At 32.0% G+C, this 24537-nt stretch overlaps 4 protein-coding genes and 4 non-coding genes across 8 annotated transcripts; 1 reads left to right on the forward strand and 7 right to left on the reverse strand.

Annotated features, from left to right (window-relative positions):
- Positions 1-831: 831 nt before the first annotated feature.
- LOC107618793 (large ribosomal subunit protein eL28y) lies at positions 832-3933 on the reverse strand. The gene is made up of 3 exons (XM_016320950.2): positions 3596-3933; positions 3078-3241; positions 832-1249 (listed from the first exon to the last, which is right to left on the reverse strand). Exons 1-3 carry the CDS (start codon positions 3822-3824, stop codon positions 1103-1105), a joined length of 540 nt encoding a protein of 179 aa, XP_016176436.2. The 5' UTR covers positions 3825-3933; the 3' UTR covers positions 832-1102.
- On the reverse strand, positions 1545-1632 carry LOC148543612 (small nucleolar RNA R24). The gene has a single exon (XR_015901837.1). It is a non-coding gene; the product is annotated as a small nucleolar RNA R24 (small nucleolar RNA).
- On the reverse strand, positions 1816-1905 carry LOC148543613 (small nucleolar RNA R24). The gene has a single exon (XR_015901815.1). It is a non-coding gene; the product is annotated as a small nucleolar RNA R24 (small nucleolar RNA).
- On the reverse strand, positions 2117-2205 carry LOC148543614 (small nucleolar RNA R24). The gene has a single exon (XR_015901826.1). It is a non-coding gene; the product is annotated as a small nucleolar RNA R24 (small nucleolar RNA).
- LOC148543615 (small nucleolar RNA R24) lies at positions 2345-2434 on the reverse strand. The gene has a single exon (XR_015901804.1). It is a non-coding gene; the product is annotated as a small nucleolar RNA R24 (small nucleolar RNA).
- A 1625-nt stretch (positions 3934-5558) lies between the features above and the next one.
- LOC107617128 (elongation factor 1-delta) lies at positions 5559-7866 on the reverse strand. The gene is made up of 8 exons (XM_088498245.1): positions 7700-7866; positions 7309-7394; positions 7080-7196; positions 6775-6862; positions 6578-6698; positions 6338-6451; positions 5910-6081; positions 5559-5778 (listed from the first exon to the last, which is right to left on the reverse strand). Exons 2-7 carry the CDS (start codon positions 7392-7394, stop codon positions 5918-5920), a joined length of 690 nt encoding a protein of 229 aa, XP_088354371.1. The 5' UTR covers positions 7700-7866; the 3' UTR covers positions 5559-5778; positions 5910-5917.
- Positions 7867-8659: 793 nt separating this feature from the next.
- LOC107614747 (Ubiquitin-conjugating enzyme family protein) lies at positions 8660-13417 on the forward strand. The gene is made up of 11 exons (XM_088500115.1): positions 8660-8817; positions 9081-9146; positions 9248-9315; positions 9684-9717; positions 10276-10345; positions 10515-10572; positions 10791-10916; positions 11475-11566; positions 12205-12283; positions 12756-12834; positions 12953-13417. Exons 1-11 carry the CDS (start codon positions 8811-8813, stop codon positions 13030-13032), a joined length of 759 nt encoding a protein of 252 aa, XP_088356241.1. The 5' UTR covers positions 8660-8810; the 3' UTR covers positions 13033-13417.
- Positions 13418-14401: 984 nt separating this feature from the next.
- On the reverse strand, positions 14402-22222 carry LOC107617127 (uncharacterized). Its single transcript, XM_016318916.3, has 16 exons — positions 21873-22222; positions 20818-21419; positions 19914-20043; positions 19618-19819; positions 19257-19343; positions 19125-19184; positions 18932-19018; positions 18444-18515; positions 18045-18100; positions 17855-17940; positions 17549-17639; positions 17311-17468; positions 17081-17172; positions 16624-16704; positions 15663-15736; positions 14402-14864 (listed from the first exon to the last, which is right to left on the reverse strand). The coding sequence occupies exons 2-16, from the start codon at positions 21347-21349 to the stop codon at positions 14789-14791; spliced, it is 1884 nt and encodes a 627-aa protein (XP_016174402.1). The 5' UTR covers positions 21350-21419; positions 21873-22222; the 3' UTR covers positions 14402-14788.
- Between the last annotated feature and the right edge of the window lie 2315 nt (positions 22223-24537).

Genomic DNA, 24537 nt, shown 5'->3' on the forward strand with positions numbered 1-24537 from the left:
TGGGAATTGAGGAAAAGTGATGGATTGGTTGCAGTTTAACATTTCATGATTGGAGCAAACTACCAGTTATTAAGCATATCAAGCATAATACCTGCTATCGAATGCATTGGGGAACAGCTCAAAGATGTGATGGCTTGCCAACTGAGGATGATGAAGGAATGCTTGAAGAACCACCATTGCGGGGGTTGTGTTGCAGCGGGATGACAATGGAGGCTCGAAGCTACTTAGACGGGTTGAGGAGGGATTTTCGGGGCGGGTACGGGTGGGTCAAGTTCTGGATAGTTAGGGTTCTGTTTTTGTTTTTGGGGTTTAACAGCTTATGACCAAAAAGACAAAAAAAAACTAATGTGTCACGTCAGTAAAATTAACGTTATTAGTAACAGAATACCGAAAAGACTAACGTGATTAATTTTAAATCTTGAGGATAATTTTGATTAAATTTATCTTTCAGGGACAAAAATGGAGATCGAAATATCTTTCAGGAACGATTTTAACTATTAACTCAAAAATATTTCCATTTTTCAATATTGTCTCTGTTGTCCCATTCAAAAGAACAGAAGTGTAATTTCGCCCATGTATTTTCGCCCATGTATTCACAATCATACTAATAAATTTGTGTGTTCACTGAGCCAAACACAACTTAATAGATCGTTTTATCATGTTATTATTTATACAAAGAATTCACGGGTTTTATTTATTTTTTAATAAATAGAGAAGTTTTTCGTTGCAGCACTTTGCAGAGAAAAATACATCATATACAAACCATTTACTCTTACTATTTCATCCTTTTGGTCTGATTTTTGGTTTATAGAATAATTAATGAAATTACCATTTTCAAAGCATATATATATATATATTCTTTCCTGATAAACTGATACACAACATCCAAACTAAATTCTCTTTTTAGACTATTAAAGCATGATAACCATTATCCACATCCATAAGGGAAGAATGTGAGAAAAAGAAAAGATTGGAAGCTATAGCATATGAGTTCCAGTTTCATATAAATGTGTTTCAAAAACAACTCAAAATCTGAAAGAGTTTTACAAACACTAAAATAGAAAGGAAACACAAACTAGGCTGTAATGCAAAACATCTTGATTCACTTCCACTTCCTGCCACGGATCTTCAAGCCCTGTCTGTTCCTCTTCTTGACACCAGACTTGGCAACTCTGATGCTTCTATTGACGGCACTCAACCTTGCAAGAGCTGCATTAGTGAGATCAGGCCTGTAGTGGTTTTTTGTCACCTGCAACACATTGCATAATTCAGAAAAAGAAATCAGGAAAATATAGACAGATGGACATGTTAAGTAAAAACTTCAGAATATTCTTCAAAGTCATAGTAGAAGTTCAGAGCAAAAAAATTCCACAATTAGTTAAACATAGGAATAACACACCATTCATACAAGGCCAAATAAAGCTTATATGCCTTTAAAGGCGAATTAATATTTTGCATAAGAAACATTGGCAACAAAATTTTGTTCGAATAAAACCAAATACATGAAGTGAAAACAATACATTCAAAATACTTTTACAATGATACAAACTCAGAAGCCAAGCATAACATGTATATTTCATTGAATAAACCAGACAGGGTTTTTCTTACATATTAGAAGCTCATCACCACTACGCACTAATTACAAGTATCACAAGAATAAGCAAAATATTGGTGAAAAATCCCACCTGTCTAAACAATATTGTTGAAGCTAATGATTAATCAACACATAAAAGAGAAGTAATCTTTGACCTACAACAACCCAAGACTATGAAGGGATCAAAAAGTGTACACTCATGAAAGAATTTATAACCTATATAAGCTCAGAAGCCAAGCGTAACATGAATATTTCATTGAAGAAACCCCGCTGGGGATTTTTCTTACATGTTAGAGGCTCATCATCACTAAGGAGAAGACGTGTACAACTCATTAGGCTCATCACAGGAACTACGGTGAAGCAAACTTTTATTGGAAACTCAATACAACACCAAACATAATCATTTAATATAATGATTAATCACCAAATAAGAGAGAAGCATCCTTTAATTTATAACAACTCAACACTCTGAGGAGATCCAATGAGTATAGTAATGAGGCATGAAAGAATTTCAGAATGACAGAAGCTCAGATGCCAAGCGTAACATGACTATTTCACTGAAAAACCAACAATGGGGTTCTTCTTACATGTTAGAGGCTCATCACCACTAGGGCGAACATGTGTATATGCTCAATTGGTCAATAAGAAAAAATAAAAGGGAGGCAACATTTGCTCTATTAATAACTCAACAGTGAAAAGATTAAAAGAATACACTCATTCATGAGGGAATTTCAGGATGATGTAAGCTCAATAGCTCAGAAGCCAAGCGTAACAAGAATATTTCATTGAAGAAACCCAACTTGGGATTCTTCTTACATGTTATAGGCTCATCACAACTACATGGAACAGGTCATGTCAGCAAAGGTTCAAAAAAAAGTTTAATTTCAATAAAAAAGGATTCAGAACAGATTCTTGGAACACCAACATATCTAGAAAACCATCTTAAAAAAGTACAACTGATCCAAACAACACAAAATAAAATAACACATGAAGCTTTGCTCCATTATTAACATAGCATTCATAAAGAACTTCTAATGAACAAACTAAAAAAAATGTAACATGTAGATTTCATTTAGAAATTAAAATAGGATTCTTGATTACAAGTCGGGCTCCAGACCTCTGGGGAGCACAGCTGTTGTAAACAGAGCATATATCATTACAACATCTAATGCAAAGCAAACATTCATTTTCAGGACCACCATGGACCTCAACAAACTAATGTAAACATACAACTAAAACATAAAGAAACTATGCACCAAAACATACCCTATTCAACATCAACCTAAAAGGTTTTTTTTAAAATATATAAAAAAATTTCTTTCAATCATAAAAAAATACACACAATTTTCAGCTAGCGAATGGTGAATCAGTATATAATGCTAGTGAATAATCCAGCATTTAAGCATCAACGAAAAAAAAACTCAGGATATTTTTAATATCCAACCTAGGAAAACAGGGACAGATTAAATCAACATCCTTTTACCTGATTTTGAACAGCCTTAGCCATCCTACTGAACTCCTTCTTCATCAGAGACTTGTGAAGAAGAGCAGAAGGCTTGTTCTGCTTCTTGGTCTTGGTTGTAGCCAACAACACACCCTGATCCTTACCAGCAGGCTGAATGGTAACAGTTTTCTTGTTTGCCAAACCTACCATGACCAACATAAAATGAATTTTGAATCAACAAACAAGTGAAAAAGAAAAGTTTGATAAACATACCCAACAATAACACCACTTTACTTCTAAACTAGCCTCAGTATATAAACACTATACACATAGCCATCATCATAAAAATTAAATCATCTAAGTAGCAACGCAAGCTCTACCTAAGCAATAATCATCCAATTATTCTTCCTTCATTTTATACTTAAAAAAAATTGGCAATTAATCTTTTTCAATTACTCATTTTTACTGTCCCAAATTCTTCTCAGAAAGGAGATTCCAATTCAACCAACAAAGCAAAAATCTTTTTTTTTACCAATTATGATGATGATGAAAGGTACCTGAGTATTTAAAGGAGTTGAGATTGTAGAGATTGTTAGGCTCTCTGCTGAATTCAACACTCTGAGTGCCCCTTCCGAACTCTTTCACCAAGAAGCAGTTGTTCTTCTTCACGATCTCCCACACCAATTGCCCTGGAACAGTCGTCATCTTCTCCTTCTTCGACTGCAACACAGAATTAGGGTTCTTATAGACCATTATATAATACGATGGAGAAACCCTAATTAACATGAATCGGAGTTGATCGGGTCGGTAAGTTCGACCCGTTTATCCGGTTTTAAAATGTCCATGGTCTAAGACTACTACTGATCCAGTTTAGCGGCCCACTGTACAACAATACAAAAAAATAGAAGGATTTAGTCTTAGGCTATTAGCAATTGCTTTTTTTGGGGTAAAAATTCACATACAGTTGTTTTTATGTAAAGTTGATAGTTAAAAATTTGTAAATAATTTGACAAATTTAACTAAATTATTACCTAACGGTTATCAACTATAAATTTTAGATGAAGACAAATACATGTGAGATTTTTCTTTTTTTTTTTTCATGATGTATTTGAGATATAATCTTACTTTTCTTTAATATTTTTGGGATTTAGATTTACATGTTTTAATTTGAGGATAGATTACAGAAAGGAGTGAGGACCTTTCCACTTCTCATTAACGATATTTTTACATAGTTGTTTAAAAAGAATAATACTATATATTCAAGTTTTTTTTGTTAACAAAGTCTAATTAATTTAGTCTAATATAACAAAAAAAGTTATGGCTAACAATAATCTAAGTTTTGTTATTTAATTTAGTTGAACTTGGTTCATAAAAAAATTTAAATATGTATCATTACTTAAAATATACAATTACTCTGGAACCTCTTGTAACATGGAGAGTAAACCATTTTTTCTGATGTGCTATGTTATAAGCTCACATTTAACTCAAAAAATTATAGTTTAGTCTTTATAAAATATAAACTAAAACTTAAATCTAAACAAAAATAAACATTATTATCAATTATCATTTAAAATTTGAACAAAAATAATCACAATTATCAGGTATCATTTTTTACATGATAAACCTTTCTTTTTTTTACACTGCAAGAAATTTAACCCACGAGAACTCACAAATTCCTCGCGAAAGAAATTTTAGTTAAATGCCTTTATATATATATATTATCATAGTATTTTTATATTATGTTAAAAAATTTGTGTATATATTATTATGTTAAATTTACTTAAATACCTTTTTTATTTTATTTTATTTTGTATGTTAAAAATTCTATACATAAATTATGTTAAATTTATACTTGAATTATATTTAATTTGATATATTTAGTTAATTAAATTGAATTTATGATTATGTAAAAAAATTTTAAAACTTTATATTTATAAATATTTACGAGGATCCATCTCTCATGCACCCTCTTGCAGGAGGGTGAGAGGGGTCCGTGCCTGCATGAAAACCGATGACAACACTAAACATAAAAATGATGTCAAGTTACTAACAAAATCAGAATGATAATATCTATCTCAAATTCAAGACATTTTTATTTAGTTAAATCCTTTTTTCATGATTATTCAGGTAATAAAATAACAGATAATTTTTTTATTCGATAATCTATAGATAGGCCTAGGGGTGATTGCGTGGAAGAGGTTCACCATCCTATAACCAAATGACAAAGGTTTGACCTTTACTTTGAAAATCAATACGAGATTAATCATTGTACTTGATAACAAATGCCCCGTCTTTGAACTGGCAAGAAGAGGAAGAAGGATGGCTTGGTGGAAGTTATAATTTATTTTGAACATACAATAATTTAAAATTTTAAAATTCAGACAGCTAAAATCTCAGTCTTATTGAGAGCATCAATTTCGGTTCCATGAAAACACAAGTAATGGGATTTAATCTCATGTATGCCTGGACATTCAATTTAAGCCACTATTTAACCTTCTCACCCATATCTTAAACATAAACTAAAATAACAAAATCATTATCATTGGCAAATAGAATACCAAAAAGATTCCAACCCAAAGCATAATTATCAGTTGATCACATTTCCAAAAAGACAGTCGACATCATTAATCATAGAACAATAACAATGGCGTATGGAACAGACAAAAAACATTCTCAACTTCCAGTAGTTCCTAACATAGAAGTTCTAAAACCTTTCCAAGTCCCCCTTTAATAGTAGATTCTGCAATAAATTTTTACGAAACAGAATTAGAATAATATGATAACCATAAGCTCATAGACAAGCAATCTTATCGCTGATTATAAAGCAACCTTGAGAAATGATGGATATAGGAAGAGCCTGAATCCACTTACATCACAATTTATATTTTGTTGAAAGCAACAATGTCACAACTCTGGACATATTCGTTGATCGGCTCGACTGTAAGTTGCTCCTCGATGAGCGAATCGACAGAGACCAAATCATCCACAATAGTAAGCATGATTTGCAGTTTCTTGATACCATACCCAACAGGAACAAGTTTGGCTGCAAATCAATAAAATAAATCAGAACCACAAATAGGAACAATAAATGAGCTTTGAGATGTAAAATATAAAGTAGACTACAAATTTTCCCAATTACATAAAAAATACAAGATTTTACAAGAATGAAGCTCATCTCATTATTTGTATTGACTATTTTATGAAATCTATAAGAATGCTGTTAGCAGAATAACAGAATCTACAAATATTAATAACTATGTGCAAACTAAAATAAGAAACATAAAGAAAATGTTACATACATGCTCCCCAAAGCAATCCTTCCATCTGAACACCTCTCACTGCTTCTTCAAGCTTTTTCATGTCAGTTTCATCATCCCATGGCTTGATATCCATCAAAACAGATGATTTTCCAGCTGAAAATGAAAACAGCAAAAACAAATGCTCACACAAGTGACAAACTGCTGCAACAAAAAGAGAATGCGGGGCAGATCCAAATGAAATTCAGTGAATTGCTAGCTTACTACAAGAGAATAACTTACACTCTTTCTTCTTTCCAGATGCCTTTAGGGCAGCAGCACGTTCCTCGGCAGCCTTCTTCTCCTCCTCAGTCTCTTCACCAAAGAGATCCACATCATCATCGTCATCATCAGCCGCAGCAGCCTGTATTGCATTCTGTCAATGATCATCCAAACAAAAAATCAACAATGCAGCCTGTATCTATTATTAAAATACTTGCCTTAGAGTCAGCTGGTGGAGGAGTGGCAACAGCTTCAGCGACGAGAGAAGACTTCACAGTGACAACAGATCCCTCACCAGAAACACCCCTAAAGTATCAAAATCGTGGAGAAAAGTTACAAAAATACAGGCATTACGCATGGAAAATCCAATATTTAGCACATACAACCAAACCACCAAATTGTCACACTCATAGATAACAATCATTACACTACAAACCACAAAGAACAACCAAACTTATCGGGAATAAATTTCCATTAGTTTAACATATAAATGGTAAAATATATCGAGGTGAAAGTAACTTACGAGATTCTCAACAATGCATCGATATGCTTGTACCACCTGCACACATTCACATATTCAGCAGATGGAACTTTTGATAAAGCTGCATACACTGTAAGGTCATCCTTTGAAGCTTGGTACCTAAAACATGTAAAAGCACAACGCATAAGATACAGTGGTATAAATAATAAATAATTATGAGAAACTACAAAATAAAAAAATATAAAAAGAGACATGCAAAACAGTAACATACCCAGTGATGTAACTGCGGGTGAGAAGGTACTCATCAAGCTTCTTCAACCCAGATGCAGAGCCAAGGTCATACAATGTAACTGCCATCTGCAAAACATGCAAAAATTGTGGTTAATTATTGATAATATTATCGAAAACAGCTCACAAAACAGTAAAGCAGTGAAATCAAACAGTAAAATTAGAAATTCGTGAAGATATTTCAGAAATTGATGACCTACAGATCTACTTTGTAAGTTAAAGAAAGCAATTCCTATCTTCACGCCTGAATCACTACACACGACGAATGACTTGGAACAATTCTTACTAGTGTGAATTATCAATAATAAGCATAACAACAAATAATATTTAAGAAGAACGGTTTAACAGATTTGCAAGTAGTAAGAAGAATTGACCTTAAAGAAAAGGAATGGCTGCGGCGGTTGCGGTTTCTAGTGAGTGTGAAGAGTGAAGAGGCAGATCGAGAATGCGCTTGTGAAGGAGGCAAAACCAGCAAGTTCTGTATCTTATATATGTATGATACCCGTGCTAGGGTTTTCATTTTTTGGATCAAATTGCAGTTACACTCCTGTAAGTTTTTGAAATTAAAATCCACCCTAAAGTGGCCAAAAATAGCTATATGATATATCCCATTTTTTACTTTTATTTAAAAAAAAAATACACAATAATATAATATCAAATCAAGAATTAGATAATAAAAAAATTTAAAAATGTAGATGTTGCAATGACCTTGAGTCATCAAAGTGCAAGTTTTACATTATTCTTTATCTTATAGCATTTTCTAATAAGAAAACTTACGTAAAAATTATTTAATTTAACTTTTAACATCAGCAAAAGAATGTATCAGTATAATTTTTTACTCTAAAAGATCTTAACTTAATAGGAGTAATGAGTTTGGATTTAAAAGTGTATAAATTGAAAATTCTTTTGTGGATAGTTAATTTTTTTTTATTTTTACTGTAAAACAAATTGGTTGGTCAAATTTACAAATAAAAAAAATTAAATTAAAAAATAAAAAATCAATGAGTTAGATTTATAAAATTTAAAAAACTGACCATCTAATTTTATTTTAACAAAAATTGATCCAGTTAGGTGAAACACACTAACCTATAATAATGACCCAAAATATAATATTTTTTTAATATTAAAATTAAAAAATACTAATGAGATAAGGTTGATGATGACTTTATTGTTACAAAAATATAATTTTTTATAATAATAATAAAAATTTTGAATTTTTTTTTTTAAATAAATAGCAGTTTTTAAGATGTAAATGACATCTAAATAAACACTTCTTCCAAAGAATTATTTGAATGAAAATTTAAAAGTTTTTATATTAACATATTATATTTTCTAATAAAAATGACTAAAACGGTGCGTTTGGCTGCTTAGGTTTTAGAGCTTTTCAGCAACTGGAAATGGTGCTCTGAGACACTGTTCTCTGTTCTTTCTTTACATTTCCACACGCATCTCTCTACCAATTTCCAACTCTCCCAAACTGCAACCATGACCGGTACTCATTAATTCCTTCATTTACTCATTTTTTTCTTTTTTTTTTCCTAATTGTTCACTCGTACAGTGATTAATGTTAGCTTTAATCTATTGTTCTTGTCGTGCATCGAATCATTCATCTAAGTTTCATTAGAATTACTTTGATTTGTTTCACAGTTATGCGATTCTTCGTTGTTGTTATTTTTTTTCCCTATGATGTATGAGAATGCATCAAACGAGTTGAGCTTTCTTCTGTTACTGAATTTGAGCATGTGCATTGCACAGACTATACTCAAGAACAGGAGATGGAGATCGAAGCATTAGAAGCTATACTTATGGATGAATTCAAAGGTTTGTATTTTATCCTTTACTCTCTTTTTTTCCAATAATAATGATAATAATATACTTTTTTTTTTATTTACCAATTTTTCGTTTGCTTGTTTTCATTGTAGAAATACACTCCGGTGAAAGTGGCCTAAGTACTTCTAACCGCTGCTTCCAAATAACGGTCTCTGCCCAGGTTAATGTTCTCTCTACTTTTACTTACACTGCATTTTTAAGTAAGTGTAAGACATGAATAATTATGAATGTTGCTTTGTGGTTTAATTGGTTTGTGCGGCTTATATATTGTGGAATATCTTTGCGTTTGATTTAATAGTGTTGCAACCAGTGAGTTTTGATCAATGTAGTAGAATTTGACTTTCTTTATTCTTAGTTGACAAAATTATTCTTATTTTAGATAATAGCAGAACATCTTTTTCTTTGTTTGTGTGTGCATGGGGTGTTGTGAATACTGCTTAGTTTAATGTAGTAAATTTGCTACTCGGACATTTTTCTGATCAAATAATTTACCCTTACATTTATCTATATGCTGTTCATTTGGTGCAGGATGATGATACTGATGGATCATTTAACAATCCAGGTTATTTCTCTTTCTCTTTAATGTATAATTTCCTTTCCCTCTCTGTTTTCGTGAAAGAAGAATAATACACGATAGGAGGATAAGAGATCTTCTTTACAAGAGCAAATGAACAAAAGAAAAAGAGATTTCTGAAGGATAATATTCTAATCCTCTCATAGTTGAGAGGGAAAGTCCTCCAAAACGCTCATTAGCTTTACACTAAATAGAGGCTAAATGCCTAATCTATCCCCAAAACTTCCTTGTTTGAAAAGCTATCACTGAAAGTGTGTAATTGTGTTCCAATCAAATAATCCAAACCATGGGATATACTGCATTGCCCCAGATTTTGCCTCTTTTCTACTTCCAAAAACCTGAAAACCTAGTTGGGGAAACTGATCTGATTCAGAGCACATCCAACCCTCTCCAAACTTTTTTATATTTTGGCATTTCTTTTATTTTGTCTTCCTAAGTTACTGCTATATTTTTTGGAGTGTTAGTTACCAGCTTTTGTACATATTGTCATCTGATGTGCAATTTACAAAGGATGTGATTGATTCTTTTTAACCATTTTGCGTGCAGCTCAACTGGCTTTGATCTTCTCACATACAGAAAAGTATCCTGATGAACCTCCTCTTCTGAATGTGAAAAGGTCACTATTGCTATTATAATTATCTATTATTATTATTGTTGTTGTTATTGTTGTTGCTGCTGTTGTTGTTTGTATGTTCAGTTGATTTCAACTGCAGTACTTATGGCTTTGTTTTGTTTAGTATACACTAACATTAATATGCTAATGTTGTGTTTCATTATGCTAACAGTTTACAAGGAATAAATACTGAAGATTTAAAGAATTTGAAAGAGAAACTTATCCAAGAGGTGGTCTATTTTCCATGTTAGTTTTTTAATCTGTTACATGATTAGGGATTTATGCTATTATAGCATTGATTGGTAGCTATCCCATTGAAAGACTTTGTAGTGCTCGCTCTGAATTAAATACGTTTCTAGTTATGAATGCATCTGTGCACAATAACTGATGGTGATGGAATTGATGACTACTTGTGGATGAATATTGATGCGCCCCATTTTTTTAACAGGCATCTGAAAATCTGGGAATGGCTATGATCTACACTCTGGTTACCTCGGCTAAAGAGTGGTTGGCTGAGAAGTTTCAAGACACTGAAGCTGCAGAGGCTGAAGCAGAAGAGGCAGCCAAGGATGATGTATGACTTTTCAATTTTATGAATTTTATTTTGAAACTTTTACTAGTTAATTGCCTTCTTCATTTCAAGTATTAAATATTATAGGTTTGACTTTATCTTTATGAAATAACCCTTACCTCTGAAGCTAGTATTTGGGGTGAGTTAGGCCCACTTGATTTTCAATGTGTTTTACGACTTCTGATACAACTTGAATGACTTAAAGTTGTTTTAGGCAAATCACTTTTGTAATTCTTAAAATTTCTTGCAAAATGATGCATGTCTTGCACATGGACTGCATTTTTCTCTTTTCCAGTTGCCTTTTGTTTAAATATTTATTTATACAGTTACTTGTATTCTATTTGAGTATGCTCTGAGGATAACCTTTTATTCTTAATAATTGTAGTAGTAAAGGTATTGGTTTGTATCTTTTCATGTTTTTGCCTTAATATCAACTTAAGATTTAAGATGAAAAAGCATTTTCTTCAGCAATATATTCATTTTAAGGTTCCAAGCATTAGCCTGTTAAATTTTGTACTGAAGAAGCTATTTGACAATCTTTTATCTCTCCACCTCTATTAGGTAGTGGTACCCCATGGGGAACCAGTTACCCTTGAGACATTTTTGGCATGGAGAGAAAGGTTTGAAGCTGAACTGGCGCTGGAGCGAGCCAAGTAAGCCCTTCAGTTACTTTTCTTCTGCGGTATACATTTCTAAATAAGTTTTTAAATACAAAGGGGTTATGCAAACGGATGAATATTCTCCATTTATAAGTCCTGATTATTATTCAGGGTGGAGATTTCAAAAACTACGTATGGAAGGGGAAAAAAAGAATATAAAAGAGAGAAGGGTGGAGGGTTTAATTGAGTTGTAGGTCCTTATAGTTTGGTTGGACTAATTTTTAAGTAGGCCTCTATAGGTTTAAACTGTTTAATCAGGTCCTTATATTGAAAACGATTTTGTAATCAAGTCCCTAGAGCAATATATTGTTGCGAATTTTTAGCTCAATTGAATAGATTTTTGTGTTTAATCTTACAAACTTCATTAGGAGTCTGTAGAGTTATGTGAAATCCCAAGCATTTGAGTTAAAAATTATATTAATATTAAGACTTGGTTAAAATTTTTAAACTATAGAGATCTAATTGAAAATTAAGTTAAATTTTAGAAAGATGCAGTATGACAACCACATTTTATCAAATAACATACTAGAGTAGAGGATATTTACAAAGGATTAGTCAATACAGTAATTGGTGATTTTATCTAAAAAAGTAAGTGTAAATTTTGATGTAAAATTAAATTGTCCTAATTGCAGGTTAATGCCGGAGTCTGCACTTACAGCTCCCAAGGAAAAGAAGCTCAGTGGTAGACAATGGTTTGAAAGTGGAAGAGCGGTATGCTTTTGTCTTTACAATAGCTATTCCTATCTTTCATGTCTTAAACCTGAATTTTATACGCTCATAAGTTCTTCAAATCAAGCATCTAAGTTCCCTCTAATAACTAAAAGTATATGATCAAATGAAGTTTAATTATTTAATATTTAATCATATAAAAAGATGCAAGTAGGATATGATATTGTAACAGAAAAAGTCTGCTAGCAATCTGAAAAAACAAAAAATTTATCTTGGTACTTCAACTCTTCAAATTAAGAGAAGTTAAGTGTGACTTGGTTAAAATTAAGCCGTATCCACTGGTTCACTGCATATCAAGATTAATGACACTTGAATATGTTCGAATCTTAAATATCATGGTATTAATCGCAATGTTAAATAATTTGTAAATACCGTCTCTACCGATACTTTTCAATAATTCTCCTTAAACTTTGTAAGTATATAAATACTACCAGTTATTTTTTTCCCCTTACAGAAAGGTGCAGCGGCTGTCAATGAGGAATCTGAAGAGGAGGATGAGGAAGATATTGATTTTGATGATGACGATTTTGAAGGTCTCTGATTCTTCCTCCCCATCGGAATCAAATTACTTTTTTTGTAAAAAAAATAATTTATTTTTTCTATTATTTATAAACAAGAATAGAAACTGATGTTTGTTTTGTGTCATGGCAGTTGATGAAGAGGATATGCTTGAACATTACCTGGCCGAAAAATCTGATTCATCCACACATTCCTCCAAGAGAGCTAGTTAAACTGTGTGCACAGCACTATCAGGCATTGTTTTACAATTCAACTTGCCGACTTTGGGGATTTTCTGCCATCCTTGTAGGATACAAAAGTATTTGATTCAATGATATTATTTAGGGGGAAATGAGTATTCATCACAAAATGTTAGATGTGTGACATTTCCTTTCACTAAAAGCAGATTTCAATCTGATAAATCATTTTTGTTCGTAGTTGTCGGTTGTCATCCTTGAATTTTTATAAAAGCATTAGTAGCCGATGGATGCACAAACATTCAACTCATCAACTTGAAGTAAAAGAAATTGGATGCATTTGATCCATTGTGAATGTGTGTATCAATGTAAAAATGTTTCTGTTAAAAACTTACGAATCCTTGTTTGTTCTTTTTGTTTACTTTCTATTCTACATGCTTGAAATTTAGATTTCTTAAAAGTTTGGAATGGGATAATTGAACCTCGAATTTTAAGATTGTTTCTCATTTCCCTGTTGAAAAATGTTTAGGAAATGATGTGGCATGGCATGTTACGGACTCTTGAATGAATATCGAGTTTTATTATCTCATTTTATCTAACTAGTGATTTCTATTTAGAATTTTGAAAGGTTCCATTTTTTTAAAAAAATATATATAAATTGCATTTATAACAAACAAATGGAATTGATTAGTACTTGTAATAACAAATGAATTGAGTAGTACATATAATGAACTACTACCAAATTTATGCTCTAGTTGGTTGAGATTAAATTATTGAATTTAATTTTGATACACTGATAATGTAAAATGGTTTTATATACATAATTATATAATGCTATATCAGCAAAAGTAGTAATCATCTTTTACATTGATCGTATAAAATATAAATGATAATCTAAAAGAAAAAATGTAATTAAATAATTATGTAAAATATATTTTACACTAATACTGCATTACAATTAAATTCTAAATTATTAATAAAAATGGGATATACTAACCACCGTGTGTTTATAACTTAGAAAGAGTCTTATTAACAACCGCATTAGCAAGCCCCTTTTTTTATTAGAAGATTATTTCATTAATTGAAAGAGAGTTATTACGCAAGACAGATCAATATGAATGAGACTAAAATTAGGATATCCCAACCAAATTATAAAAATTAATTTACTAATAGTCCAATATGATTCCTCTGCATTAGTGTTTGAATTGGATGCCATTGGTGATAGTTGGTGTTTGTGAAGTAAGAAGTGTTAGATGAGATTGGTTTCGTGTGAATTGTAATTCCGAAGTCCACCAAAAATAATAGTTTCAGACTCTCCTTTGTAAAGGAGCCCACAACAATCTCATAAATAACACAGATCCTCCTAAAATTAAAGAGCATGGTCATCCCGATGAACAAATAAGCATTTTTAAACAAATAAGCATGCTCGATGATAACCTTTTTTCTTTTTTTATTTCTTATCTCAAAAGTCCTAATATTTCTCATGTTAGGAACAAGCAACAAAGCTTTGGGTTAAATAAATGGGGGGAAAATCACCATTTTCTTGGCAATAATCCAAATACCTTTTTTTCTCTTGTACAACTAAAACTATATCAGAGGTTTCCTCTAATAGTACAGCTTGTCCTCTAAATCTTTAACCTTTTCTAAAGTTCTTATGTTACATATGTTACATTGAAATATCTTTGATAATTTAATGTCCATGGTAATAAAACTTTATCAGCATGGATCCTTGGCTTGCAACTATTAAGTGCATTCAGATTTTCCCTCCATAGAGGCATAAAAATATGAACTTCTATACACAGCCTTGATCAGTCATTGCTTGAGCAATGGTCAGAAAGGAAGAGATGACTGATCCATGTACCAGAGCCCTAACATAATAACAAGCATATATAAGTATTAACTAGGGTTCCATGTTTGATGGGAGAAAAAGAGAAAAGAAACCATTGTCAACTTGAAGGTTATGTATTATTTCAATAAATCCGCGTCGGAGAATAAAAACACATCATTGAAGAAAATTAAAAATATCTATAAGTATGTCGGGTCGGGGGTAAATATCGGGTGGAAATTTTCATGGATGAGGTCTGTGTAAATTGTAAACATCAAACTCAACCGCGAAAACTTAGATCCCCCTTTTACCCCCCAACTCAACACCCTGAAAAATTCCGGTACATGATTACAGAATTACAAGAACCTATCTTCTACCTTAATAATGAAATATAAGAATGTATAGCAAGCTAGATCATTGCAATTTGCTTTACAATATGCAGAACAGAGAACTGAGATGTCATAGTCAAGAAATCAAGCTTATTTACTTTGGCATCCTAGTCAATTCAAATTGATCCCAAATAACAGTAAATTGTGGTCCAAGCCCTAATGCATGAGAATCCCACATAATGAATTGCTACTTGTAGGATTTAAACTTGCAAGTTCGGGTCAAAAGGCAGAAAAGTTATATGGTGATGTATGATGTTCATCGCTATTGTGCATATAACTAAATAAATATCAGTATCATAATTAATCATGACTAATTAACATCTCCATTTCATGAAAGAAGGAGAAGAGAACCAATCAATTAGGAAGACTAGAAGAATAGCATTGAATTTGGAAGGTAGATCACAAGTTACGAGCTTTCATCAGTGTTATGTTGTTTTCAAGAAAGCACTTACTCAGGATTTTCTTTTTGATAACCGAAATCAGTTGCAGCTTTCAAAGCTCTCTGATAAGTCTGTTTCATTGCTTCCTAATAAGTGGAAATAAAATAAATGAAAATTTGAAAACAGAAGTTAGCTTCAATCAGTAACAATGGCAGGGGAAAAAAAAAGAGGAACAACCCAGTGCACAAGCATCCTGCATTAGCATTTGTCAAATCTATATGAAGTATGAACTCCGATTCTTGCTTAATGTGCACCATATACACCATAATATAAAGTTAGTTTGTTTTTAGAATAAGCAGCTAAGCATATATCTACCTTATATGTCCTGTTTGGTACATTATATAACATGGACATGATATTATAAGGCTTGATAATACAAAATTTGATTAGTAATACAATGTATAAGCTTTAATACTAAATGTTTGATGCACTACTTATGATTTTGTAATTTTATACTATCCAATGCAGGTTTGACCTAGAAATTAGGTAACTGAATTTAATTTGCTGTGATTTAAAAAACGTCTTGAGCTCATATAATCACATCTTATGGAGATTGATAATTTTATCTCAACATTATTGGATAAAAGGGTTAGGGGTACTGAATAAATTTAGCTTATCATATGTCACACCATATATACATATATATAAACTGCATACTATCAAACCTTATTCAATGTAACAAAAGCATCAAATAGTGACTTAAGATCATGAAAAAAAAAAAAACTATTGTATTGGCAAACTCACACTAAAGGAGATATTTTCTTGATTTTCATAACTCTAAAAGGTGCACGGACATGTATACATGTAAAATATAGTTTGATTTAATGGAAACTGTATTATATTTTTCAAAATAAAATCAAATATAGAGTTTAATTCGATTAGTATACCCAAAATATTAGATTAAAAGAAAAATTACATATCACATTAAGAAGAAAAGTACATGATTTGTAAGAAAAGAACTTAAAAGAACCACCTGCAATTTAGATTCAAAGTCCTCAGGTGACCAGTGCATCAAACTGCATTCGTGATTCAATTCAAGTTCTCCAGCCACAACCTATAAGCAAGGAGAACGAAAGATTAAACAGAAGTTCCTCTATAAACCGTCATAATTAAATGTTGATATCAAATTTGCCCTAAGCTAAACAAAAATAGCAGTTATAAATGTGATGCTAATCAATTTGATATAAACTTGATGTTTTAATTTGAAAATTTATATTTTGAAATGATAAATGTGAAATGATGTGTGAATAAGGCTATTCAATAGTAGCTTGACTAAAGCTTAATAAGTTATTTATGCAGTTGCGTAAAAAGTAATCCACAAGCGCATCACACCATAGACGCCACCAAGGGGCTACTTTACAGAATAAACCCAATGAAATATAAATACAATAAAACTAATGTACATAGGAGAAAGAAAGTAAATATCTAACCCCTCCAGCACCAGCTGCCATTGCAGGAGCAACAAGAATATTAGCTTTCCGTAGAACTTGAATTGCCTCCGGGGTACAAGGCATGTTTGAACCTAGGATTTACCAACAAGTGGCTTCCATAAGTATATAACAAGTGGCTCCATGAGTATATATTATTAGTAATATTACATTACATATGAGAATGAGAAAAAGAGGGTAAAGACCCAAAAATATATTACAAAAACAAATACCTTCTACTAGTATACGACAACCTGAATTAACCAAATTCATGGCATCGGATTGATTAATTTCATTCTGTGAAGCACATGCAAATGCAAGATCACACCTTTCATTCCAGGGTTTTGCTTCATCATAATATTTGGATCGAGCATATGTCTTTGAATAGTCTCTATAAAGAAAATCCATAAAATTATGTATAGTTTTACAAAAATGAAGCACAAATGAATGAATAATAGAATTGATACAAACCTCAAACTTCTCTGTTGAGCTTTGATGTCTCTCAGAAATTGTATTTTCATGTAGTCAAATCCATCCTCATCAACCAAATATCCTTTAGAATCTGAAAAATGCTTTTGTTAAGAAATATTCATATTTCTTGACAATAATGAAATGGAGTTAACTAAGGATTCTTAATTATGATTGGTATTAAGATGAAATCTAGCAAGAAATAGTGAGGTGAATGGTTATGCTCTTGTTAGAATAAAAGAATTCATGCAGCCTCACAGGCTCACAGCCAGTGCAGTAGCCTCCTAACATCATAATACAGCAAATCACCTGATACGGAAACGGGAAGAGCACCATAAGCAATTAGCTTCTCCAAAACATGCATTGCAATCTTTCCAGAACCACTCACCACGCATCTTGCAGGAAATAACAAATTAGATAAGTATTCTAGAATCAAGAAAGCATTAAATCAGTTTAAGAAAAACCAAATTCAATAGAGTCTAGAAAAAAAAAATCGAACCTTAATCCTTTGAGTTCTTTATTCATGTCAGAAAGCATGAGCTGGGCAAAGAAAACCTGCAGTTGGATCACAAAGTTGTCTTTAAGACCTTCTGAAACAATAGTTTATGAGAAAACTATTTATAATTCTTGATCATAATTAGGAATAATGGATGAGCATGTTATGACCCCCCACCTTCCTCTTTTTTTTCTTGAAATGATAAGCTGGCAGATATACATATAAGCAATAAAATATTTCAAATCTCATTGAGAAGAAGTATATGCAGAAATTTGATATGAACTGCCACAAAAGGATATGTCATTGAGAAGGATATCAGGGAGAAACATTTCATACATAGTCACCCATTTTCGAATCTCAACATGCACTGCACAAAGTTTAAGGATTAAAAGATAAAATTACCAGCCCATAGCCAGTAGCTTCAGTTCGAAGACTGGCACCAGACCAAAATATCCTTGGCCCTGTAAAACTTCCCTGCATAAGTAAGGCATACATATGAAAAATGCATAAAATAATTTTTTTTTTAAGAAGAGTGTTTTCTGTCATGAATCCAAACTTAATCAATATCTCAACATTTCATGTTCCTGAACTGATTAGATATGTTACACACTGCACTGTATTCAAATCATATTGAGCAAAGCAAAGAACTATATACGTATACCAGGGGAGGGAGGGGAGATGGTGGAGTAAATTTATATCAAACAACTTCAAAGGAGATAATAAGAGAGAATAGTATATTGACAAAAAAAAATGTCATCGAAAAAAATATTGATGCCCACCCTAGGATTGCTGATGCATATCATAACTCCAAATTTGAGGAATAATGGTAATGAATAAACCATGAGAATTCTGCCAACTAGATAGACAGGACTTGAGAATGCTTTAAGTACCTGAAAATTACCGGCTAGGCGTCTATACTGTCCAAACAGATACCCCATTTCTCGAGTACCAACACCTATTTCCTCTGATGGAAGGTCCTAATATACATGCATTATGGACAAAATGTGAAACATGGCTAGAACATGAATAATTAAAACTTAATAAAGCAAAAATGGTAAGGGGGGACAATCTACTTTAACTTACCCTGTCAGGACCCAAGTATCGATACATCTCACTCATGAAACTTTGGCAAAATCGCATAACCTGCCAAATTATCGAAGGAGCATTTAGAAACTTAAATATTTGAGTAGGGACTAAATAAGTTGGTACTTTTACCTCATTATCACTTTTTCCTTTTGGATCAAAATCACTTCCACCAGCTGCTCCTCCCAATTTGTATGGTGATAAGGCATTCTTTAATGCCTGCAGAGAATGAATTATGCTGTATAAGATGCTCCAATACATAATTGTATCTCACAGTATAGATTGTTAACTTTGGTGGTAATTGATTGCCAGCATGTGTGTCAAATTATGAATAAACAGACTACGATCCTCTACATCATTATTCAATTAAATCAAGAAGCTATTACAAGAAGAATGTGTGTGTGTGTGTGAGTGCGTAAAATACATGCGAAAAACAAAAACAAAGTATCTTAATAGAAAATTTCTTACATTAATACCAAAGATCTCATAATACCTGTTCAAAACCAAGGAACTTGGCAATACTTAAATTCATTGATGGATGAAAACGAATACCACCCCTACATGGACCCATTGACTGGTTAAATTGTACACGAAATCCCCGATTAACATGTATCTCGCCCCTATCATCCAACCATGGAACTCGAAAAACAATCATTCGTTCAGGTTCCAACAAGCGCTCCATGATATTGACATAACTGAAATATAGTAACATTAAGGAGACGTGTAGCATTAAAACTGTGATCTATGGATAAATAAATATGTAACAAAAACCATTTGAAGAGAACTCACTGCGAACTTTTCGCTATGACTCTCTCTAGAGCTTGAATTGCCTCCTGGACTGCCTGAATGAATTCAGCCTCATGAGGATCCCTTTTCAGTGTAGCTTCAAGAATGGATCCCGCTGTTTTTGACATAACAGCTTCAATAATGAAATTGTCAGATAATACTCAGAAATCCAAATAACATCAGCATCTTTTAAATTTATAAGAACAAATAAGATTTCTTGTCATTTCCTCATGATTACCTAGTCTGCAACCAACTAACTTAAAGATATTGGTACATAAATCATAAAAAAGTATTATCACAGAAAAACACAAGGGAAGAGCTAAACTTCACCGGAATAATAATAATCTTCAGGCTGGAATCTAATATGCACCTTAAGAAACTTTAAGGATTATTACAATATTATTCTGGACAGCAGCAAAAATGAAGCAATTAGAAAGTGTGTAAAATAACTAATTCATGCAAAGTGGCCACCAAATTAGTGGAGGGATCAAGTTGATACAAGAGAAAAGACAAAGAGGAAATAAATGTGTGCCATATGATCCTCCCAAATCACTAAATAGTTTAATCTTGAAAGAAGTGATATGGCTCCACAGTTACAGTCAGATTTGTCCAAAAAACGTGATGTTTGTTCTTCACACAACTCAAAGGATCAGTTAAACTAAAGAACCATATTCCTATTACCCTAAACTATTGATTAATTACATTTTTGTATCCTTCCAATACAAAACAATATCTTTGTCTTTAACTAGAGAGAACTAATTTAAAATTATTTCAGGCAAGAAAAGCAGTTTACTGATCACCAAATTGTTCATATATATTAAACTCAGTTTAAAACCATCAACATTTCCAAATAACCGAAAATATTATCTACACATGTTAGTTATAATAGCAAGCAAAGATGGCCAACCTTTTACATAAACAGGCTTGTCAGCGACAATTTTCTCTTTTGAGGCCATTTGAAGGCGAAGAGCCTCCTTGTGAAGCAAGCTGTTATTATGTTCTTCTAAAGCACTCATCTGCATATTTCGACTGCCCTCATTCCCATAAGGGTTTCTTCTGTGCTTCCTGCCATACTCCCTGCAGACAGAGCAAAAAATCCTTGCCGTCCCCTCTTTTACATCAACATATGCCCATTTGTAGGTGTCTGCCCATTCCTCTCTCCATCTTTTAACAACCTTCTTCTTACGTTTCACCGGTTGATTCTTCGACATATCTTGAGCATCATTTGGAAGCTGAGAAACCATCCCCATCTGTTTGCTCTCACCATGTTCCTCAACAGAAGATTCCCGCATCGGGGCAACAATTATAGTGTTACCAAACGGAGGATCGTCATCCCCAGGCCCAATTTCTAAGTCAATCTCTTCACCAATCTCCCTCACAACCAAGTGATGCCTCTGGGCTTGCTGAATTAAATTCATATCATCCATTGCAGAATTCATACCTACTCCACTTGTTGGCAGCTACATTCAGCATGACATGACTATCCTCAAATCCGAAACTCTCTGATTACTGTTGAGACAAACATGCCAAATCACCAAAGTACTCATTTCACAGTTAATGAAACAATATAAACTTATATGTAAGATAGTGACAAAAAAGAGAAAAACTTTCTGCCACATTAGTTTTAGACAAATTCAGCTACATAACATCATTGCTTGGCCTGAATTCAGTGGAACTAACTCTACAAACATAATGCATAAAACTAACTGCCACTCTACTATAAACCAGACCAATGGCATTGACTAGGTATGCCACCAGTTCTCTAAAACCATAATAAACAAAGAACACCATTTCACAAAATCTCTCAAGGCCAGATTCGGTGAATATCCATTTGAATTATCAACTATTTAAACCCAAAAGGACATAGGAAATACCTCAGAATCTCTAGAAAAGAAAAAACAGCCCAAAAATAAAAAGAACTTCTTTTCCAAAAGACCCACAAAGTATAATTCGTAGAAGTACCTTGAGAATTTCGGATGAAAATAAAGGACTTGAAAAGTGGAAGCTATGCCTTATAGACATCTCTCTATACTCCCTTGAACTGAGATGATGGGAGAGGCATGAAGGGTATTTTGGAGATTGCAGCAGAGGAAGGAACAAGGAGGAACGAGCGAGGGGGGAAATTGTGAATTTTAATTATTGTTAACTGGGAGTTAATGTTAACTCGGATTGTTCGATGTTGTGGATTTTGCTGGAAAATTGAGAGAGAGAGAGAGAGAGAGAGAGAGAGAGAATGTGATGTGATGTGTGATCAACAAAATAACTTTGGCAAAGTCTCTTTTGAAGTTTGCACGGCCAAGTGCCATTAACGTAATTGGATGTAGAAAATATTGCATGTTATTGTAGGTTTTCAATTTAAATTAAGAAACAAATATTATGATGTGTTTGATATGATTTGAGCTTTTATCTTCATAATTTCCTATTGTTTAGAATTTTGTGAAATAAAAAAATACGAGGTAAGAATAAAAATTCATTATTTTTTTTTTACAAAATTTTAAAAACAAAAAATATTAAACATATTCTTAATATTTCTAATTCGAGAAATGCTAGTTGTACAATATTAATCAGCCTTTAATCAGCCTTTAATCAGATTTAAATAATATTTAATTATTTTTTTAGTGTAACATGTTCCTATTTTGTAGATACATATCTATAATTAGATTTTAATTTAAATTTAAATTTTAAAATCTACCCACTTCATTGGTGGTTACGGTGACTTTGCTTTACTTTCGTAACTTCACGTAACAGATACAGTTTTTTAAATTCCTTATTCTACGGGACATTCACACGCATTAGTGAATCCCAAACCAAAAAGGACGATGCCAGCTGAATTCTCCATCTCGTCTTCATTGGTAAAGACCATCACCACCTTCCAGCTGAAGCACTCTCTCATTTTGCATTGGTGAAAGATATCATTATTTTTCACACATGTGTTTATGTAATTTGTTCAGAAAAATATCATGTTCAATATTTTTAATTATATTTTAATTTAAACATAAAAACATTCTACTGATTTAATTGGAACAAGGTTAATCTTATTTAATTTTATTAATAAAGTTGTTGCAAATAAAGTACTTTCTACGTAAGTAGTTTGAGCAAAGAAGTAAAAAAAATCTAGAGTTTAAGAGAGAAGATGTAGTTGATAATACAATTATGAATGGTCGAATATAATTATATACATAAACTAAAATATTTTCAATTGTAGTTTCTTTTTCAATTGTAAGTTTGTAACACATCTAAAATATTAAGTTATACAAAAAATATTTTTAAAACACATCCAAAATCATAAATCTAAAATTTAAATTTAAACATTAAAAAATAATTGTAACACATCTAAAATTATGAAGTTATACAGAAAATATTTTTGAAACACATCCAAAATCATAAATCTAAAATCTAAATTTAAACATTAAAAAATAATTGTAACACATCTAAAATTATGAAGTTATACAGAAAATATTTTTAAAACACATCCAAAATCATAAATCTAAAATTTAAATTTAAACATTAAAAAGACAGCGTTGTAATGAGCGCCGAAAAGGAGGAAGGCAGCGTTGAGGATGAACGTGGAAGAGGAAGGTGACACGGATGAACGGACAGCGGAGGATGACTTCTCCATGTGCACCTCTGAGTTTTCCATGTGCGCCTCTGAATTGTCGACATGGCGCAAACGTGACTTCTCTGCTTCTTTGAGTGTTTTTTACGAGTTTAATTAATAATTTGATAGTTTAAGGTTTATTTTATAATTTTAAAATCAAAATTTTGAATTTTGAATAATTTAATTTTTAGATATGTATTTAAATTATAATATATTAATAATTAAATATATTAAATCTGAAACAGAAATTTAAAATTTAAATTTTAAATTTCAGTTTTTTAGATTGTATTTTAAATGTGTATTTAATTTTAAAAAGACAGTAAATCTATTCATAATTTTTAGTTGTGTTTGTTTTAATTTTTTTTAATTATTGTAATAAAAGGCTGAATGTTGTACGATTTTTAAAGGATACCTAGTTGAACCGTTCTAATTCTAAGTAAAATTGAGAGTAATTACGCTACGCATACATGCATGTAAAATTTGATTACTTTCTCTGTATCTTGACGTGGTATAAGAGAAAAAATATTTTGCAATAAGACATTCCATTTCATGAAAGTATGGAAGTAAAATGGTCCTTTTTATTTTTATTATGGAGAAGGGATTGGGTAGGACGGGGATATGGAGAGCGTGTGAGTTTTACTAGCTTGTGGAATCAGTTAAGGACAAATCGGACGGTCCGAAATTTCTATAAATCAGACTTTACGAGTTGTTTAAATTCGTTCAAAAAATCTTATAATAATCAATTCGGACCCTCCGAATTACTTTTTCTATTACTACAAAAAAAAAAAAAACAATACGGACGGTCCGATTTGCACCGTCCAAAATTTAAAATTTTTCTCCTTACAAATCGGACCGTCCAATTTGCCATTTATATTTTACTTCACAAACAATTCGCATGGTCTGAATTGTTAACATCAAAATTCACAAAAAGTTACCCCACATTGTGGTGTAGCACCCTCATATCCCATAACGGAGCACTACACACTCATATGTTCCATATAAAAAAAATCAACCTGAAATAGTCAGGTT

This window comes from Arachis ipaensis, chromosome B9, assembly GCF_059453495.1.
Source record: "Arachis ipaensis isolate K30076 ecotype BB chromosome B9, ASM5945349v1, whole genome shotgun sequence".
Taxonomy (NCBI): Eukaryota; Viridiplantae; Streptophyta; class Magnoliopsida; order Fabales; family Fabaceae; genus Arachis; species Arachis ipaensis.

Coding starts and splice junctions, on each gene's coding strand:
- LOC107614747 (XM_088500115.1), top strand. Junction 12,284..12,755: donor GGTTTGAAAGTGGAAGAGCG/GTATGCTTTTGT, acceptor TTCCCCTTACAG/AAAGGTGCAGCGGCTGTCAA. Junction 12,835..12,952: donor TGATGATGACGATTTTGAAG/GTCTCTGATTCT, acceptor GTGTCATGGCAG/TTGATGAAGAGGATATGCTT.
- LOC107617128 (XM_088498245.1), bottom strand. CDS start 7,394: ATGGCAGTTACATTGTATGACCTTGGCTCTGCATCTGGGTTGAAGAAG. Junction 6,699..6,774: donor CTCCACCAGCTGACTCTAAG/GCAAGTATTTTA, acceptor AATGCAATACAG/GCTGCTGCGGCTGATGATGA. Junction 6,452..6,577: donor ATCTGGAAAGAAGAAAGAGT/GTAAGTTATTCT, acceptor TTTCATTTTCAG/CTGGAAAATCATCTGTTTTG.
- LOC107617127 (XM_016318916.3), bottom strand. CDS start 21,349: ATGAATTCTGCAATGGATGATATGAATTTAATTCAGCAAGCCCAGAGG. Junction 18,101..18,443: donor AAGCTACTGGCTATGGGCTG/GTAATTTTATCT, acceptor ATCCAACTGCAG/GTTTTCTTTGCCCAGCTCAT. Junction 17,941..18,044: donor AAAGAACTCAAAGGATTAAG/GTTCGATTTTTT, acceptor ATTTCCTGCAAG/ATGCGTGGTGAGTGGTTCTG.
- LOC107618793 (XM_016320950.2), bottom strand. CDS start 3,824: ATGTTAATTAGGGTTTCTCCATCGTATTATATAATGGTCTATAAGAAC. Junction 3,242..3,595: donor CAACTCCTTTAAATACTCAG/GTACCTTTCATC, acceptor TGGTCATGGTAG/GTTTGGCAAACAAGAAAACT. Junction 1,250..3,077: donor CTAAGGCTGTTCAAAATCAG/GTAAAAGGATGT, acceptor AATGTGTTGCAG/GTGACAAAAAACCACTACAG.